At 43.3% G+C, this 20999-nt stretch overlaps 2 protein-coding genes across 3 annotated transcripts; one reads left to right on the plus strand and one right to left on the minus strand.

Moving 5' to 3' along the window:
- Window positions 1–201: 201 nt before the first annotated feature.
- On the plus strand, window positions 202–11132 carry LOC115137974 (mitochondrial intermembrane space import and assembly protein 40-like). Of its 2 annotated transcripts, none has more exons than XM_029674346.2 (3): window positions 202–364; window positions 4642–4740; window positions 8164–11132. In XM_029674346.2, the coding sequence occupies exons 1-3, from the start codon at window positions 355–357 to the stop codon at window positions 8628–8630; spliced, it is 576 nt and encodes a 191-aa protein (XP_029530206.2). In that variant the 5' UTR covers window positions 202–354; the 3' UTR covers window positions 8631–11132. The 2 variants fall into 2 exon arrangements, with proteins under 2 accessions (XP_029530206.2, XP_029530198.2); XM_029674338.2 differs by having other exon boundaries at window positions 203–376.
- Window positions 11133–11915: 783 nt separating this feature from the next.
- LOC115137984 (netrin-4-like) lies at window positions 11916–18705 on the minus strand. The gene is made up of 10 exons (XM_029674357.2): window positions 18598–18705; window positions 16209–16678; window positions 15773–16108; window positions 15573–15699; window positions 15086–15274; window positions 14627–14840; window positions 14393–14523; window positions 14204–14272; window positions 13802–13972; window positions 11916–13634 (listed from the first exon to the last, which is right to left on the minus strand). The coding sequence occupies exons 1-10, from the start codon at window positions 18647–18649 to the stop codon at window positions 13498–13500; spliced, it is 1896 nt and encodes a 631-aa protein (XP_029530217.1). The 5' UTR covers window positions 18650–18705; the 3' UTR covers window positions 11916–13497.
- Between the last annotated feature and the right edge of the window lie 2294 nt (window positions 18706–20999).

The raw sequence follows: 20999 nt of genomic DNA on the forward strand, positions 1-20999 counted from the left end.
CAGATGAGTGCAGTACAGGTTTCACTACTCTTTGGGAGAGTACTGCCAAATAGTCACCTGGTACTGTTGGTAGGAGTTTCCCCGCACCACTGGTCCAGTCTCATTGTTTTTATCCTCATTATGGGGGTTGTGTAATCTGATCCTGGATCTACCTCGAACTGCTGCACAAATGACCAGTGGCTGCCCGGATGACGTCATAAGACTGCGTCCAGAAATCGAAGCAAAGAGAGGTCAAAGGAAACGGAAGCCGGGCGGTTATTAATTACATGGCTATGTTCACTGCAGCTAATTGTACAAAAACCGTCGTTGCTTCTGATCTAAGTAGAGGACCAACGGATATCAACACCGTCTGTCATGTCGTACTGTAAGCAAGAGGGTAATAGTGCACCTTTAGATTTTCATTCATTTCGCTTGTCCAATGAATGTTATTGAAGGGGCTAGCATGGTAACGTTAGGTATCTAGTTAACTTGCGAAGCAAGTCAGCGGTGCTTGTTCCAGCTTGATTTGTGCAGTAACTTCATGTATCTTAGTTCCGGTCAGTTATAGGGTTTGAAGAGGTCTATAAATGGGGCAATCAAATTCTCAGGATTACTCTGATTTGTAAAGGAAGGCTATTCGTACGAGACGAACACATTAACTTCCACGCTAGCCAGATAACTTCAGGCAGAGCTGTCAAAGCGCTTACCAGAAGATACCGACCCTGCCGTTACGCTTGTTTACACTAATGTCAAAACGCGATCATGGTTCCATTTAGTTCTGACTCGAGGTGGCATTCAGCCATTCGCTTTGCCCAAGACTACTCTGTGTGTGTGAACTACATCCACGGCGCTGTGTTTAAACATGTATAAACGTCAATCATGGCTTGCAATATGGCTTTCGAAACGTATGGCCCTTTATCTTTCTTCAGCAAGAACCAATCCTTCAAATAAAAGATACACTTACATGCTGACCACACTGTTCGCGTTGCGTGAGCAAAATAAATGTTTTTTATTTTATTTTTTTATTTTCACCTTTATTTAACCAGGTAGGCTAGTTGAGAACAAGTTCTCATTTGCAACTGCGACCTGGCCAAGATAAAGCATAGCAGTGTGAACAGACAACACAGAGTTACACATGGAGTAAACAATTAACAAGTCAAAAAAAAGGGGGGAGTCTATATACAATGTGTGCAAAAGGCATGAGGTAGGCGAATAATTACAATTTTGCAGATTAACACTGGAGTGATAAATTATCAGATGGTCATGTACAGGTAGAGATATTGGTGTGCAAAAGAGCAGAAAAGTAAATAAATAAAAACAGTATGGGGATGAGGTAGGTGAAAATGGGTGGGCTATTTACCAATAGACTATGTACAGCTGCAGCGATCGGTTAGCTGCTCAGATAGCTGATGTTTGAAGTTGGTGAGGGAGATAAAAGTCTCCAACTTCAGCGATTTTTGCAATTCGTTCCAGTCACAGGCAGCAGAGTACTGGAACGAAAGGCGGCCGAATGAGGTGTTGGCTTTAGGGATGATCAATGAGATACACCTGCTGGAGCGCGTGCTACGGATGGGTGTTGCTATCGTGACCAGTGAACTGAGATAAGGCGGAGCTTTACCTAGCATGGACTTGTAGATGACCTGGAGCCAGTGGGTCTGGCGACGAATATGTAGCGAGGGCCAGCCGACTAGAGCATACAAGTCGCAGTGGTGGGTGGTATAAGGTGCTTTAGTGACAAAGCGGATGGCACTGTGATAGACTGCATCCAGTTTGCTGAGTAGAGTGTTGGAAGCCATTTTGTAGATGACATCGCCGAAGTCGAGGATCGGTAGGATAGTCAGTTTTACTAGGGTAAGCTTGGCGGCGTGAGTGAAGGAGGCTTTGTTGCGGAATAGAAAGCCGACTCTTGATTTGATTTTCGATTGGAGATGTTTGATATGAGTCTGGAAGGAGAGTTTACAGTCTAGCCAGACACCTAGGTACTTCTAGATGTCCACATATTCAAGGTCGGAACCATCCAGGGTGGTGATGCTAGTCGGGCATGCGGGTGCAGGCAGCGATCGGTTGAAAAGCATGCATTTGGTTTTACTAGCGTTTAAGAGCAGTTGGAGGCCACGGAAGGAGTGTTGTATGGCATTGAAGCTCGTTTGGAGGTTAGATAGCACAGTGTCCAATGACGGGCTGAAAGTATATAGAATGGTGTCGTCTGCGTAGAGGTGGATCAGGGAATCACCCGCAGCAAGAGCAACATCATTGATATATACAGAGAAAAGAGTCGGCCCGAGAATTGAACCCTGTGGCACCCCCATAGAGACTGCCAGAGGACCGGACAGCATGCCCTCCGATTTGACACACTGAACTCTGTCTGCAAAGTAATTGGTGAACCAGGCAAGGCAGTCATCCGAAAAACCGAGGCTACTGAGCCTGCCGATAAGAATATGGTGATTGACAGAGTCGAAGGCCTTGGCAAGGTCGATGAAGACGGCTGCACAGTACTGTCTTTTATCGATGGCGGTTATGATATCGTTGATGATATGATATCGTACACGTACATGGTATTAAATCATTACACCCACACTGCTCACGATATTCTGCGTAGCATTTATATAACTTGGTTCTATTTGTGATGTGCTGAAAGTCCCGCCCCTCCCATCTCATTGATTTTTAGGAGCATATACCCACGTGGGTGGTAGTGTTAATGCACCTTACAGTTGGTTGCCGACCACCTGATAAAGTCAGAAGAAGAAGCCTGAAGGAGGAGAGATTACTTGAAACAAACGTTTACCCTTTTATCTGTGGATTAATTTCCGAGTAAAGGACACTGTTAATATCCCAGGACAAATTAGTTGCAACAGCAAGCTAGCTAGCTAAATTGACATCAATGTTTAATGCTTTTTGACCTGTCCCAAAAATTAATATAGTTGGTTCAGAGTTCGTTTTGATATTTCAACTTGCGTGTCCTGATTGCATCTGGTATGTGTGGACAAAATCAACATGCATTTGAAGGTCTGGTCAGCATGTTAAGGTCTTAGCCTGGGGCTAAGGGAGTTTTCACACTTGCACATTCTAAAGTGGGCTAGCACCAACCTTAGCCCAGAACTAGCTGGCTCTGCTCCGGAGCACTTTTGGGGGTTTTCCAGTGTGAATCAGGGTCAGGAACAACTACTAGAATGCCCAGTCCAATCAATAAAGCTGCACTGTTATTTTGACAAGTCAATTCATACTATTTAATCCTATTTGAGGACAAAAACCAAATCCATGCAAAAACATTGCTATGCCTAACAAACATGGTTATTATGGCTGGCTGGCTAATGTCTTCTCACTTATCAAACTAAAGCTACAAACACTACAAATGGAACGGCAGCAAACACTTCATTTGTCTGTTTTCATAGATTTTCTATTTACTTTTAAATGGATATATCCATGATAATAATATTGTTGAATGATTCCTACTAGATCAGAAAAGTTGATGCCTCGTTCATGCACACCATTCTCTGTACAGGGGTGAGAAAGAATTTCAAAAGTCAAACATTGTTTGAGGTCAGACAGGCAGATGGCGAAGTTTATACAAACCATCACTGTTGAAATCAAATGCTAGGCTAGACGCAAGATGAAATAATGTGTTAATAAATGCCGTATTGCTTATAACATTGGTCACATGTTGTTTGTCCGTTAGCCCTGGGCTGTGGAATACCAGTGTGATTCCTTAGCCCAGGGCTAAAGCTTAGTCTAGGATTAACAAATGCTTGTGTGAACAGGCTAAACTAGCCCAGGGCCAGTCTAGCCTGTGGCTATGATATCCCGGGGCTAAGAACAATGCAGTGTGAAAATGCCTTTTATATCAGTTTTGCACATATCCATACTGCTATGGGTACCTTACACTTACAGATGTGCAGAGCATGCTAGATAGTTAAACTTACTTCAATGCAGGGATGTGATATGCCACTGTACTCCAATTTGTACCTTTATCCAAATCCACACTGTTCCGTCAAGAAGATTGAAATACTGCTAGTTTTTTTCTGAAAACTGCCCTTTTCATTCTCATGCTCGCTAGCTGTAGCCACCGCAGCCATTTTGGGATGGCTTTGTCAGCCAATCAGCTCCTTTGTTGTTTAACGCATCATGCCATTCCATAATGGCAGCTGTAGCTACTGCTAGCTAGCATGAGGATGAAAAGAGTTTTCAGAGAAAATAGCAGTATTTAAATCTTCTCGATGGAGCAGTGTGGATAAAGGTAAAATTTGAATACAGTGGCATATCCCATCCCTGCATCCGACCCACGTCTCGCGCCGGCTCTACGGTGTCCGAATGTAACCATGATTTGCTTTCCGACCTCAGTGCAGCTCAGTGTAAACAAGTATAACAAGTAGGGTCGGTATCTTCTGGCAATCGAAGCGCATGTCATGTCAGGTGACAGTTCAGTTGTTTTTATATCTGGACCCTGCTGGTTAAACATAGTTAGTGGGCATTGATTCAGCGTTCTGTTTACAGTATTATACAATTTGTATAATTGGTCTCCCACTTTGCTTTAATAAAAACCAGCCCGGAGACAGGGAAGGGGAAGTGCAATTAGCATGTCATGGTCATAGCAGGGTGCCCATTGTTTCCTTAGTGATCGCATCTTTTCATGCTATCGTCTCACCTGTGTTTTCGCCTTGCCAGGTAAAGATCGTATCATCTTCGTTACCAAGGAAGACCATGAAGCACCTAGCAACGCCGAGCTCATTGCAGATGACCCCAATGACCCCTACGAAGATCAGGGTAAGTGGGCTGTGAATTCATGTCGGGGATGTAGAAGGATTATGAAACACTCAACAGTGGTGTAGTCATTACAAAGATACCAAAGAGGTGAATTCTGAAGTTACAACCATGTCAATTAAGTGCATTCGGAAAGTATTTAGACCCCCTTGACTTTTTCCACATTTTGTTATGTTACAGCCTTAATCTAAAATGGATTCAATAAATAAAAATCCTCATGAACAGAAATAAGGTATTTCTGTTCTTTATTTTTAAAACAACAGTTTTCACTTTGTCATTATGCGGTATTGTGTGTAGATTGCTGAGGATATATTTTTTTTGTTCATCCACTTTAGAATAAGGCTGTAACATAACAAAATGTGGAAAAAGTCAAGGGGTCTGAATACTCTCCGAAAGCACTGTGTGTGTGTGTGTGTGTGTGTGTGTGTGTGTGTGTGTGTGTGTGTGTGTGTGTGTGTGTGTGTGTATAGAGGGAGAGATATTACAAATTTAAAACAGAAATACCTTATTTACATAAGTATTCAGACCCTGAAATTGAGCTCAGGGGTATCCTGTTTCCATTGATCATCCTTGAGATGTTTCTACAACTTGATTGGAGTTCACCTGTGGTAAATTCAGTTGATTGCACATGATTTGGAAAGGCACACACCTGTTGTGTCTATATAAGGTCCCACAGTTGAGAGTGCATGTCAGAGCTAAAGCCAAGCCATGAGGTCGAAGCAATTGTCCGTAGAGTTCCGAGACATGATTGTATCTAGGCACAGATCTGGGGAAGGGTACCAAAAAATGTCTACAACGTTGGAGGTCCCCAAGAACACAGTGGCCTCCATCATTCTTACATGCATGATGCAGTTTAGAACCACCTAGACTCTTCCTAGAGCTGGCTGCCTGGCCAAACTGAGCAATCGGGGGAGAAGGGCCTTGGTCAGGGAGGTGACCAAGAACCCGATGGTCACTCTGACAGAGCTCCAGAGTTCGTCTGTGGAGATGGGAGAACCTTCCAGAAGGACAACCATCTCTGCATCACTCCACCAATCAGGCCTTTATGGTAGAGTGGCCAGACTCTCAGACCATGAGAAAGAAGATTCTCTGGTCTGATGGAACCAAGATTGAACTCTTTGGCCTGAATGCCAAGTGTCATGTCTGGAGGAAACCAGGCACCGCTCATCAGCTGGCCAAAACCATCCCTAAAATAAAGCATGCTGGTATTTTATTAGGATCCCCATTAGCTGTTGAAAAAGCAGTAGCTACTCTTCCTGGGGTCCACACAAAACATAAAACATAATACTGTCAGGGGTGCGTAACTGGTGGCAGGGAAGTCAAACACAGGAGTGTAGAACTTGGTAAATAGCCAGAGCCGTTTAATGTACATAACTACCGGCATACAAAAATAACAAAACACATGGGCACAAAACCCGTATCGCACCAGTCACATAAAGCACACATACTTACAATAAACAATTCCCGACAAGGACATGGGGGAAACAGAGGGAAAATATACAACATGTAATTAGGAAATTGAAACCAGGTGAGTGAAAACAAGACAAAACAAATGGAACATAAAAAAATGGATCGGTGATGGCTAGAAGGCCGGTGAGGTCGTCCGCCGAACACCCCCCGAACAAGGAGAGTAACCGACTTCGGGAGAAGTCGTGACAAATACAGAATGGCATAATACAGAACATCATTCGACAACAGCAGCTCAAGGACAGAACTACATACGTTTTTTTAAAAGGCACACGTAGCCTACATATCAATGCAGACACAAACTATCTAGGTCAAATAGGGGAGAGGTGTTATGGTGGCAGCATAATGCTGTGGGGATGTTTTTCAGGGACTGGGAGTCTCAGGATTGAGAGAAAGATGAACGGAGCAAAGTACATAGAGATCCTTGATGAAAACCTGCTCCAAAGCACTCAAGACCTCAGACTGGGGCAAAGGTTCACATTCCAACAGGACAACAACCCTAAGCATACAGCCAAGACAACACAGAAGTATCTTTGGGACAAGTCTCTGAATTTTTTTATTTTATTTCACCTTTATTTAACCAGGTAAGCTAGTTGATAACAAGTTCTCATTTACAACTGCGACCTGGCCAAGATAAAGCAAAACAGTGTGAGAAACAACAACAACACAGAGTTACACATGGAAAAAACAAGCGTACAGTCAATAACACAATATTTAAAAAAAAGAAAGTCTATATACAGTGTGTGCAAATGGCGTGAGGAGGTAAGGCAATAAATAGGCCATAGTAGCAAGTAATTACAATTTAGCAAATGAACACTGGAGTGATAGATGTGCAAGTATAAATACTGGTGTGCAAAAGAGTAGAAAATAAATAAAAACAATATGGGGATGAGGTAGGTAGATTGGATGGGCTATATACAGATGGGCTATGTACAGCTTCAGCGATCGGTTAGCTGCTCGGATATCTGATGTTTAAAGTTAGTGAGGGAAATATAAGTCTCCAGCTTCAGCGATTTTTGCAATTCGTTCCAGTCATTGGCAGCAGAGAACTGGAAGGAAAGGCGGCCAAAGAGCTGTTGGCTTTGGGGATGACCAGTGAGATATATCTGCTGGAGAGCGTGCTACGGGTGGGTGTTGTTATCGTGACCAGTGAGCTGAGATAAGGTGGAGCTTTACCTAGCAAAGACTTATAGATGACCTGGAGCCAGTGGGTTTGGCGACGAATATGAAGCAAGGGCCAGCCGATTAGAGCATACAGGTCGCAGTGGTGGGTGGTACAGTGGGGCAAAAAAGTATTTAGTCAGCCACCAATTGTGCAAGTTCTCCCACTTAAAAAGATGAGGCCTGTAATTTTCATCATAGGTACACTTCAACTATGACAGACAAAATGGAGAGAAAAAAATCCAGAAAATCACATTGTAGGATTTTTTATGAATTTATTTGCAATTGCTTCCAAAAGGTGCTTCAACAAAGTACTGAGTAAAGGGTCTGAATGCTTATGTAAATGTGAATGTGATATTTATTTATTATATTATTTATATTTATTTATTATAAAATTGTACAAGTTTGCAAAAATGTCTAAAAACCTGTTTTTTTTTTCATCATCATGGGGTATTGTGTGTAGATCGATGAGGGGGAAATGTCTATTTAATCCATTTTAGAATAAAACTGTAACGTAGCAAAATGTGGAAAAGGTCAAGGGGTCTGAATACTTTCCAAATGCACTGTACATGCCAGCAAGGTGGAAAAACGTGCCATTCTGCCCTTGAGTAAGGCAGTTAACCCTCAACAGCAATTGCTTTCTGGGCGCCGATGACGTTGATTAAGGCAGCCCCCTGCACCTCTCTGATTCAGAGGGGTTGGGTTAAATGCGGACGACACATTTTGGTTGAATGCATTCAGTTGTGCAACTGACTAGGTATCCCCCTGCCCTTTCCTCTTATATCCCTATTCCTCTAGGCCTGATTCTGCCTAGTGGGGAGATCAACTGGAACTGTCCATGCCTGGGAGGGATGGCTAGCGGGCCCTGTGGCACACAGTTCAAGGAGGCCTTCTCCTGCTTCCACTACAGCAATGAGGAGGTGAAGGGTTCAGAGTGTATCGACAACTTCCGCGCTATGCAGGAGTGTATGCAGAAGTACCCTGAGCTCTACCCACAGGAGGACGAGAATGAGGGAGTCGCCGCGGGAGGGGCAGATGCTACTGCCGTGGGAGGGGCTGATGCTACTGCCGTGGGAGGGGCTGATACCACTGCCCCTGCGCCTGCTGAGGGCTCTGCCCCCGTTGATTCTACTTCACCTGAGCTGGCAGAGGACTCGTCCTCAGCACCAGTGGCGTCTAGTGACTCTACCCTGTTCTCCCCAACACCTGAGTCTGCCCCGTCATCCGACAATACACCCCCCACAGACAGCCAGGCTGCCAGCTAAAATCACCCACTCTCCACCATCCCCCGGTCTCTCCCTGAAACCACTGCCGTGCACAGACCACTCTCTGGGGAGATCAGCTTTGTCAACTGATGCCTCAGACCTGTTCTCTTGGTTCAACATTCATCATTACTTTTAAAGGGGGCCTAGAACTGCAGAGGAGTTAAGTCTCCTACAGGGAATATGCCTAGAACTGCAGAGGAGTTAAGTCTCCTACAGGGAATATGCCTAGAACTGCAGAGGAGTTAAGTCTCCTACAGGGAATATGCCTAGAACTGCAGAGGAGTTAAGTCTCCTACAGGGAATATGCCGTGAGAAGAGGAGGACAATACAAAAGAAATACACATCTTTTTTCTTATGCTTTTTTTTATCCAGTGGTTGTTGAGCTACTGATGTTCCTACAGCGGGGAGTTTGTAGAGGAGGACTTGTTCGCTGAAGGGGACTTTAGTTAAAGGTTTCTCATCCAAAACAATTTAGCTGCTTATTATCAAGCTTCAAATCAGATCATTTGTGCCATTCTATGTTAATTCTACACTGGAGGTGTGTAACCTACTATCAATGTTACTGGTCAGACTAGTTTGTGATCACTTGACTTAATGTTAGGCTTGGGCGGTATACCTCATACCAGGGTATTTGGAAATAGTCGGGATGTTTTTTTTCAATACTGTTAATAGCATTGAACATTTAAACTATTTATTTTATGTTTTAATTTTAATATTTGTTGCTAATTTTTAAGTAAATACCCACACAGTCAACTTGTGCAATACTTTAGGAGATAAAGCATGTTGCGTTCTTCATTTCACCGGTAGTTCTTCATTTCACATAGGTCCCCAGAAGAGTTGAGACAATCACGTGGTTGTTTGTAAATAGCACAACTGGAGAAAGCGGGAGTTGAGAACAGCTGTGACGGGTCGCGTTGTATATTGAATCAGAAAGTCGTGTTTTTTTTGCTTCAATAAAGTGATCAGGGAAGTGCAACTATAGTTTTCCTTCAGAAAAAATACGTTAGTGCAACACATTAGGCAGAAAAAAGCTTCATTGTAATCAGATGACAAAAGTAGTGCAACGCTATTTGGCTGGCAGTCACACGAGTAAATGAGCTTGCAATGAAAAGGCAAGGTATTTTTTGAAAAAATAATGCATGGCCATCGTGTGCCTGTTTATCATAGAAAGAATGTAGCCAGCTACATTTCCTAATGTTTTGCTTAAAGTTAATATTGGAGTTAATCTTTTACCGAAGAAAAGTAGGCTGGCTACACCGATAAAAGTAGCTTCACATCAGTCAGAGCACTGTCTGCTGATATAATGCCCATTTGTGAAGAAGTGGAGAAGTGCAATTGAAGCACAAATTGAGTATGATGCAGAGCAGAAATTACATTAAGTAGCATTTTACGTCTGCGTTTACAAAACGCTGCAAGATATTTATTTTTTAAATTTAAATTCTGCATTAAATTGGCTCCCGAGTGGTGCAGCGGTCTAAGGCACTGTTTCTCAGTGCAAGAGGCGTCACTGCAGTCCCTGGTTCGAGTCCAGACTGCATCACATCCAGCCGTGATTGGGAGTCCCATAGGGTGGCGCACAATTGGGCCAGCGTCGTCCGGGTTTGACCGTGGTAGGCCGTCATTGTAAATAAACATTTGTTCTTAACTGACGTGCCTAGTTAAATAAAGGTAACATTTTTAAAATTAAAGTGACCCCTAAATTTAACTTGCTAGTTAATCTAAGTAAATTGCTGAATTAATAAAGTGGAGGCATCATATCGTGTTAGCTTTCTGCCGTGTTCTCCCATCTTCTCAGAGCAAGCAAGCCAGTTGCACTAGCGACTCCAGACTCCACACAGGCACAATGTGTAGTCTACACATGCTGCTTCAGAGCCAGTACTGTTCTTCCTTCAGACAAGCATGCATCAGAACTTTGCACAGTGTCTCACGTTCACATTCACTTGTAAATGTCCAAACTCACCAAAAATAACATTTTGTAGCTCCTAACTATATATGTATAACTTTATGAGCTGGATTGCCTGTTTTTGCAATTCCTTTATTTTCGTTGGCGCCCGTTAGCATATTTAGTCAGCCCCCGTTGAAATTCGCTATTACCTGTGCTAATTTTGTTAGCATTCTGTTAGACGCCCAATGTTTGTTTGTTTTTGCTGTGTTTTTGCGCCGCCTTGTGTACGAAGCCTGTAATACCGTAATATCAGGGTATGCGAAAAGGATGGTATGATATGAAAATCTGGATACTGCCCAACCCTACTGCATGTTTGTGTTTGACAGATTATGGTAAGAGATAGGATTAAAGCTTGATTACTCTTGTGTACTAAATTGCTGCTCAAAGATCATGTGACATTTTAAGTTTTGTCAAAAGTCCTGAATGTTGCTGTTGGCATGATGTTTTTCCACCAATCTGTTCTTTGATTTTTACCTCACTATTACTTAATAGATTTTTTCCATCCAATGACCACCCTTCATAACCCATATACCTGAATAAAGTGGAAGTCCATTGTCTATGCAATCATTTCCTCAAAGGATATAATTAAACACTGCATACCAACTGGGATTTGGTTATGGGTTGCATAATAGTCTCTTGAAAGAGGGAGCTGTTGGAAATGTATTGGTCATTGGCAATGACACTAATAATCAGAGGGGGGGCTTTGGAAGATTGGGGCTAAATCCTAACTTGAGGTGTGTGTTTTAGGGCTGACCCCATTTAGTCAACTGGTCGATAGGCTGTTGGTCGAGCAGGCCTTAGTGGACTAATCCATTGCGAAGGCCACGGGGATGGTTCACCAGTAGTACATTTACCGTTCTAATCTACAATATTTGTTTGGGTGAAGGTCATTTCTGTTAATGCATTCAATATATTATTGAGGTATTTTATATTTCTCATTGTCGGGAGGAGTGGATACGTTATTTGCGGACTACACAACCTAAACTACGCTTGTGATGAACGTGTTTTTGGTTGATTTCATTCCATTTACGGAGTTATCAATGTTTGGATTGTCTTTTGTTTGTAGCGCTCCTGTCAATGTTCATTAATGATGCGTGCCAGATTATGCTTAGAAGTAGGCCAAGGCTACCTGGTTTGCGCACAAATGTAGACCTATAAATGTGCCCATATGAGGAACTGATAGTATTTCTGATTGTCTTAAAAAACATGTTCCCAACCCTCTTCCCCTTGCTGATGACCTTAGCTCATGAAGTTGCCGGTAATAGGCTACACCACGGGTCGGCAACCTTTTCAATTTGGAGTGTCAATTTATCTTACCATTTCTACCAATCTGCCTGCCAGTTATTATTTTCAAAAGTCTCATTGGAACAGTTTAGTTTAATTTATAATAAAGTCTTAGTATCTCAAAATCATCATCATATGGTTCATCAAAATTCTAAAAGTAACTTATATTGCCATTGCCAACTATGTAGACTAAAAATAGCATACATAAAGCCAACAAATAAAAACATTGCAGCCTGCAGGTAAAACATATTTTGATACAAATAAATATACTATAAATCACATTGGCCACTTGTGGCCTGTCTGCAAGGAAATTGAAACATTGAAACAAGGTGTCAAAAAAAAGACACCTTTTAACCAAGATTCTTTTTTAGTCAGACAGCCCTAGCGTGTTTGTAATGCAATGACATCAATACAAGATTCATGTGAAAATGTGAGATACAGTGTGTTTAAATCTCAGGATTTGAGCCTTTGAGATATGACTCTTCTGGTTAGGTGCCACAGGTCCTGGAAGGCCAAATATGTTTGGTGCTGGCCGCTATTATCAACAACTCATGTTCTTATGAAGAAAGACTGAGTACATAGAAGGTGCTTCCTTCGCCTGCTTTTGAAACATGTCATTTCAAGCCTTTAATGCACTGGTACTTTCTTTTACCTGTCCTGATTAAAGTTATTACTGAACAATGTCTTATTACCTCTTTCAAACATTTCTACTCATATGTTTAAATACTGTTCAAACACAAATGAAACTAGAGCTTCATACATACGACTGGACCATGATGCTTTGAAAGTGATTCGTCCTCTGGGATCTTGTTCATTCTTCGGTGAATACATACATTGAACCTTGTATCTTTTCAGATTAAGATATTAGCTGCATGTTCCTTACACTTACATTTCTCAGGTTGATCTTTTTATGTACTCTGTAGGCCCTATTTGTTGCAGAAAAGATGGCGGTGGCTGGGACATGTGTAGACTGCCACCAGAACGCGCACCCTGTGATTGCACTACGCTGAAGAGAAAGACAGGACACCCAAAAGAGACATGGAGGAGAACAATAGAAAATAAGATGGAGTGGATTGACCTGGGGAGCCCTCACCAAGAAGGCTGCAGACTGGAAGCAGTGCACTCTCCTGTGGATGCCTTTATGTGCCTCAAAATGTAAATAAGTGTGTGTGTGTTTGTTGCACTTTTCATTAGCACACTACACATGAAAAATAAATGATTGGAACTGGACACTGAAAAAAATACAGTATACTAAAAGCAGTCAAAAGCAGCATTGTACTGTACTGAACCTGGTAGGCATAAAAGGCATGGCTTTGGCTATACACAGTCTGAAAAGCTGGTATACTAGGGTTTGTTGTGTCTAGTAGATTCCAGGGGGGTGTTTGTCTGTCTGTCTATGTAGGACGACCTCAAGTTAAATCATCTTCATAAGAAAGGCTCTAAAGATTCCAGTATCCAGTCCATCCTCTTTGCATCATATGGCAGGGTTGTAGTCTTATATGGGCACGATTTTCCATAGCAATTACTGGTCAAGACACTTGGTCAAGCCTTATCCACTGAGTTTGTCCCTTTCCTGAATGATCTAGTGAACCAGTGATTTCCATTCAGGGTGCTCCGTTATGGGTTTGGAGAGGGTGTTCAGGGGCAGCCCTGCCTTAGGCCCTCTGATATGTGGGCCCCCAGTTGGGAGGTCCAGGGAACCACCACACTCTGCATGGTGACTAGCAGGCGTCCCGTCCCTGCCTCCTCTGGACCCGCCAGCATGTACTCCACCCCTGGAAGAAGAGGGAGAGGGTTCAGCCTCAATCCTGTTTATTAGAACTTATATCAGAGTGAACAGAGTAGCTCCCAACCTTGTGGAAAAATAAGGACAATATTTAGAACATATTGAATATAGTAGCACACTACTCTGTTCTGTTTGGTGATGTATATGTTGGGTTACCTGGATTAAGGATGGGGCAGGTGCACCCCCGGATAGTCCAGGATATGGGGTAGAGACTGTGTGTGCCATGGGAGAGGGGCACCTGTCCTGACCGCAGGACCTTGCGAACTTTGACCTGTACCTCTGCGTGGCTCCCCTTGTCATGAGCAGACAACACACTGGCTTTGATCACTGCCACAGACACACATGAAGACATTCATCAGTTACACCCAGCTAAATCAAAGGATTGTGGAATGTATGCCTAATGTAGTATAAATCCTCACCGGAATTTAACGCCATGTACTGTATGCACTGCTTATATCACTTGACTAGACCAATGGTCAAGAGGCCATTACAGAGTGAGGGGGAACATGTAAATACTGTAAGATGTACAGTATGTGAGAGTCTTGGAAAATATTTTACCATAGGCATGTTTGGTCTTACAGAGATCCGAGACACTCCTCAACTTTCTCTCCTTACAGCTGCATTTCCCTGGAAGGAGCCATAGACAGACAGTGTCAGCAGTACATGAATATGTTTACTCAAACCAGTGACGGCAAGCTTTACGTAGTGAGGTGCATAACTCTAATACTAGTGTGCATCATCATTCACCTGTGTAGTGCATGGCAGAGACTGCCAGTTCCTTTGACCACACTGCCTCACCCTCACCGGTCAAGGCATGGTCCATGTCAGGAATCTTGCCCCCCATAGGGACATTGAAAACCTGGTTATTTGCATAGCTGCTGAAATGACAAGGAGAATACGGAGGTCAGATGAAACTGGTAATAGGAAAGAAAGTCACATTAGAAATGTTGGATTTAGTAGAGAGAAAAAATGTCTTTCCTGTCAAGGCAAAGCCCAGTGTCGGGGTCACAGTTTTGGGGACAAGCACAGGGTTTGCACCCCTCTTCCCCAAAGCCCCAGTACCCAGGGAGACAGTGGCTACAGCTTGTTCCCCCCACACCAGGTCTGCAGTGGCACTGTCCACTCCTGGGGTGGCACCATGGGCACTCCTCCCCAGAGCTGGCTGGTAATGAGCCCAGTGGGTCACACCAACAACCTGTGAAAGAGAGAAAAAGACTTAAGACCACACACACACACACACATATTTCTCCCTCATCTCTTCTCGCTCTACCCACACATACTACTGTGACAAATCCACACCATTAGAGACAGATGTTTTAATATACACCCATGCCTGCAATTTCAAGTACTGTTATACATGATGTATAACTGGAATTCACTGACATGTGGGACAATAATTAATATATTACTTTCACTTGTCCATAGGTTGTCCCGACTTACGTGTGCAGATGTGGGAGGAGCCAAGGGGCATGGCTGGGTGGCGGTGGTAACCATGGCGACAGCGCTGGCACCTGCGCCCTGCTGTGTTGTGTCGGCATTCGTCACAGACACCCCCACTGGTGGCCCCTGAGGACAGCCACGCCCTCTGGGAGAAGTGACAGCTTGTCGCATGGCCGTAACACTCACACTCTGGAGCACAGGGAGACAACGATGGGACGGGAGAGAGGACGGAGGGGTTAGTCAACTGGAAGGATAGATTATGAGATGACACCCAACGGTAGGTTTGCCAACACTCCCGGTTTGGCTTGGAGTCTTGACCTCCCTGCAAGCAAAACTTTTACAGGAGATTTTATTCATGTTTGAATGAAAAGTAATAACTGATATATGAACAGTGTTGAAGTATTTCTGTGATCTCTCAACATGAGCTTGATTTGAGTTGACAACCCAGCACTGCCTGGCCATTGACCCATCTTAGTAGGGCACTCACTGTGGCACGGGTGTGGCTCCCCACTGCTGCCGTTGGCTGCCCTCCAGGGACGGTCATTGTATAGAGGGGCACACCTCTCACAGTGTTCTCCTGCTGTGTGGTGAGTGCACACACACCTGCCAGGCACCTGCAATAAAACAGGGCTATTTAACACAAAGGACAAGCTTAGATAATGAAGCATTTTTCACACACACACTCACCATGTCCTTCAGTTTGTCCTGTCCGCCACTGTGTAAACAGTGTTCTGAATGACCATGACAGAGACAGGTACCTCGAGCCAGGAAAGTGTAAATAGAAAAGGGAGCTGAGGCAGGGGGCTCTGAGCTGGGCTGGAGGGAAGGGAGGAGGGGGAGATTCAGGTCCGTAGGAGGGTAGGAGAGTCCAATGGAGGAAGAAGAGGTGGAAGGTGCGGCAGATAATGGGCAGGTCTGGGCCTTGAGAAGTCTGAGGCGGAGGTTGGTGAGGGTCAGCTGGGAAAGGCTCTCTGGACTGTAGGGGTCAACTAATCCACCAGGGCCCAGAATCCGGAATATTACCTTTTGAGAAAGATAAGGGTCTACTGTATACTGTTTGTCTACTGTGCTTCTAAAATTGTGTCTTACACTACAGAGTAAATTAGACATTCTGTCGCCTTACCTCTCCCCTGCTGCACGGCTTGGCACTGGAGTACCGGGACGTACAAAGCGAGCCAGGCTGACCGGTGTCATCAGGAAGACCAAACGCAAGACTGCAGTTCTGCGCAAACAGCTTGAGTGTCTCCCACGTCCGACCAAAGTCCTGCGAGCGCTCCATGGCCATGGCAGCGGGCCTGGGTGAGTGGAACAGCAGCACCACGTGGGTCAGACAGAAACGAGTCTCCAGGTCCAGACGGACCTCCTCCTCCTGGTCAGTGCCCACGCCCGAGGCCCACCAGGTGGCTGGCTGCTGGAAGGGATCATCCACCATGTGGGCAGGTGGGTGAAGGTCAACTGGACAGGGGTGGAGGGGAGTTGGGCATGGGGAGTGTTGGGACCCATTCCCACAGCAGCCTGAGAGGGATGTGAGGGTCCTTCCACTGGCCAGGTTGCCCATGGGAGGACTGCAGGCATGGTCTACACACCTCGAGGCTGAATATGGGGTGGAGGGAGAGAGTTAATGCAGAATCAATTTAAAATAAGAGATCTGTGTCAATGCACTCAGTGGCCAGCAGGAAAGGAGGCTGCGTCATCCACGTTAACCCAATAATATCAGAGTAAATCAGGTGACAGCAGATTGATGAGTGCTGCATTTTCTGAACACATAACACCTCACATAATTTTGCCCCAAAACAATGAAAACATCTCACCCAATGGCATACGGGCTATTAAGGTGAGCACATATGCCGCCCCATGATAATCAGCCCACTTTGCCAAACTCAGGTGCGCACAATATATAGCTTGTCTTTGCCCAGCGTCTCCATGGTGCTGTTGGAGACGCAGCACTGTGGCGCTCCACCAATGCTCCGTCAACGTCATCGAACATAAATCATGTAGCCTATACAATAGAACAAGTATATAGTCTCTTTGGGCTTTTCTGTAGACTACAGGGCGACCAGATTTATGACAATGTCATGAGACACTTTTTACATAATCGTGTTTTCGATCAAATAGCATAAATGGCGCACTCTTTAAATAAAAATGCGCTTCGATGTGAATATGACTTAACATGTTAACAAACACACCATATTCTAAAAACATGACAGGTCAAAGTAAAATGGACAATAGCAAATTGAATGTAATTATGCTACTCAAGACTACTGTCAAGAGAGTTTGCGCAGTGGGCTAAATTGTCATGAGAATGAGCAATTTCATGGGTTTTTTTCAAGTTTTTTTTTTCAAGGCCTATTCGTCATTTTCTGAGCTGTTGATTGCTAAGAAGAAAATATGAACTGCATTTTACAAGATAATGCCATGCCTGAAAACCTGGGTAGCTAACATACAGAGTTTCATGTTTGGGGAAGCTTACAATTGATCCTACCATTTCTACCGATCTGATCTGCGTGCCAGTTAGAATGCTCATATGCGCATTTCAATAATAAAGTTTCGTTTCTCAAAATCATTGTCACGTGGTTATTAGTACAAATCTGAATTAAAATGCTAAATCTATCAAGTTGAAATTAAACGAATGCAAGAGCACCAGCCTCGGACATATAGACGCATTGATACAGTGCTCTCTGCCATATGGACTGATAAACTGTGGGCCATTGGTGGCTAAAGAAATGAGCGCATGGAACTCAGAGATAGCTTAGGCCAATTCAGTAAGCCTATAACTTCCATTGTCAACTAAGTAAAAATGTAAAAACAGAAAATATCCTGATGAAAATGCAGGTTCTTGCAATCGCATTTATCCCTCTACTTCCCACCTGTGCCTTTCTTTCTATTTGTCTTGACTTTAACTATCTAGTGAATTGCAACATTGTACCAAATCAATCAACTGGGTCAAGCCGGAAGCTGTAGCTATAGCAAACTTGCAACATTGTAGCCTATTCCGGGGCCTCCGTTTCCAGTGCACGTGAGTTCTAGACAGACAGCTGTTTTTCTGCGTGAGGGAAAACTGCTCTGGTATTTTTGGGCGCTTCGCATAGGGCAGCATATCAGCAAGGATCGGGCCTGAGTGATAGGCTTTCAGTTATCGATAAAATGTGCCATTCATAACTGTAAAGAGAACAAGCCAGATTACGGAACCTTCAACTGGTGGCACGGCACTGTGTACCCAATTCATCCCACAATGGAATGTATTATGATACAATCCTATCCACTGCGTCGTCACCATAATAGCGCCGAATACAGGCGTAGCCAACATAAGCATTAGGCCTATATTATGGGAAAAATCTAATCTAAAATGGGGAAATACCATAGGCCTATTAGGATATTATTCATAAGAGTTAAAAATAGCCTATGTATGGTGATTTTGAATTCCTGATATAGCCTATAATCTGGCTAGTTGGCTGATAGCCTATTGCTGCATCCCGTCATATCAAATGAATATCAAGATGATGGCCACTCACCTGTCCCGCTTTGCATGAGCGCTAAAATTAAAGCGCAGGTAATCGCCAGCATCTCAAATCGAAGACGAACTGTAAGTGGTTTCACAGGCTCAGAATCCCGCTGGATGAGTTATCACCAATCCAATGACAACAAAAGTGCACACGGTCAAATAGTCGAATTTTTCTCGCCGGTAGTGCAGATGCGCTTCAGCATCACATGTTTTTGTTTATACCCAAAATGAGCGCATTCCAATGAGAACATCAAAATTGCGCATACCTGCCCAAATCCCTGTTATTTGAAATCCTATCGAGGCGCAGTTCGAGTCATCCAAATGTTTTGTTTGACATCTTGTCATTAATAATGATGGGGGAAATGATTGTATTCGCATTCAGATAATTAACAATTAGCATTTAATCAATGACGAAGTGTTCCGTGCGCGGTTGGTCCTTGTCGCACAGATCTCATTTAGGGACAAGCCAGGCATGCCCTCATGTCAACGATACCAGCTCGTGTTTCCTCGCACAATACATTATCATGTTATTGCTACACCTCTACACTCTATGCAGGACCCTATGTGTGTAGCCTATGCCGAAGCCACCTACGGTCAAGTGTTGTCTTGAGTGAGAGTTTAAATGGGCTCACACACGCCCTGAGATTGGTTGGCATTTACCCATGACCGTTCTCATAGCAGCCGGATATTATGCTGGCAGCACGATCGAGGATTTATTTGTATTTTTTCATAGTAAGAGTCCCCTGCAAAGACATGCATTTTTAACACAGCATGCTAACAACTTTTTTTAAATAAATGGATCATTTGACATTTTATTTTTAATATTGTATTTTTCATACAATTTATATTGAAAGTTTGCACAAATACTGATATGTTGAAAGCTATTGTGTAGTTCAAATACAAATATATGTTATTGGAATTACTCAATAGAGTCTGCAAAACTTAAATTGGTCTCTTTTGCTGAGTAATGCTTTTAATACAAAGTGCTGGTGACCCCTTACTTCACGCACTCCATTCACTGCAGTGCAATACACTGTACATGGGATACATATTGACTTGCAGAGAGAATGTTTTTACCTGTCTCAGCTGAAGTGGATCATACTCAGTAGGTTGTCTACTAACCAAATATGGTTCGTTGTTGAGTGAGACTGTGTCGTACACATCCAGCAGCACTTGTCAGATAGTAGTTTAACCGATAAGGAACATGCACACACTCAAATATTGTGAAGATGACTCCAAAACACAGATGTAGAACCACTGATAAGCAAGGAAACACTTGAGTCTAATGATTCTGAGGATGAAGTAGATAAACAGCCAATGATCCAAATAGGCAAGGACACTCCAGTGTGTTTTTGTCAGCTTAAGCAGCTATTGATGAATTTAGGCGAGAAACTCCAAGTCGGTGTTTACACTGACCCTTTATGAATGGGAAAAGGTCCATTCACAAAGAGGTGTCAGGAATCTCCAAGCATATAGCTGGAAGGGCTTATTTGCAGCAAAAGTAAAGGAATCAAATTCCTATTGTGCCATTCTTTCTAGGAATCATCACATTTCCATATGTAAAGAAAGGCAGTGAAAACAGGACAGACTACACAAACCATTGGTTCAAAACAGAAATATGTGTGAAATTATAGAATCTTTGTCAATTAAATGCTACCTGCACATTTTCTTTGCCAATGATCTCCTCCACATTCAATGTTTATACTCTCCAAATTGCAGTCAGTGCAATGAAGCAATGTTTTACCGGGGGTACAAAAATGAATACTTGTACCAAGTCATATTTCAAACAGGTAGCAAAGTTCTCTCTACAAGATAATATGTATCCCATGTTCAGTCTATTACAGTGCATTGTATTGGGAGATATGGAAGAGGCAGAGTAAAAAGTCACCAGCAGGCCTTGCAACACAGTCCTCCTCCAAAACGAACCATATGTGGTTAGTAAAGACTCTAATGCGTATTTTCCACCCCAATTTAATTGAGACAGAAAAGTTCTCTACAAGTCAATATATATCCCATGTACAATCTATTACAGTGTATTGCATTGGGGCTATGGGGGGAGTGAAGAACAAAGTGCTGCTGAATATGCACTACATAGTCCCCCTCCAAAACAAAACATATTTGGTTAGTATAGACCCTACTGAGTATTTCCCACCCCACCTTAGCTGAGACGGGTAGAAAAGTTTCTCTCTACAGCCCAATATTCTCGGCATACCAGTGCAAACATAGTATTCTATTATTGGTCTTAATTTTGTTTTTTTAACCATGTTTTTAGTTTGTTTTCATTAAAAAACCTATTGCTTTTTATTGTTGGCATGATAAAAGTGGTCATTGGTTAAAATGATTTTGAATGAGTTGTCCTGATTGCAATGTTTTGAAATGCGGGCATTTATTTTGAAGGTGGCATTACCATAC

The sequence above is a fragment of the Oncorhynchus nerka genome, linkage group LG2, assembly GCF_034236695.1.
Source record: "Oncorhynchus nerka isolate Pitt River linkage group LG2, Oner_Uvic_2.0, whole genome shotgun sequence".
Lineage (NCBI taxonomy): Eukaryota > Metazoa > Chordata > Actinopteri > Salmoniformes > Salmonidae > Oncorhynchus > Oncorhynchus nerka.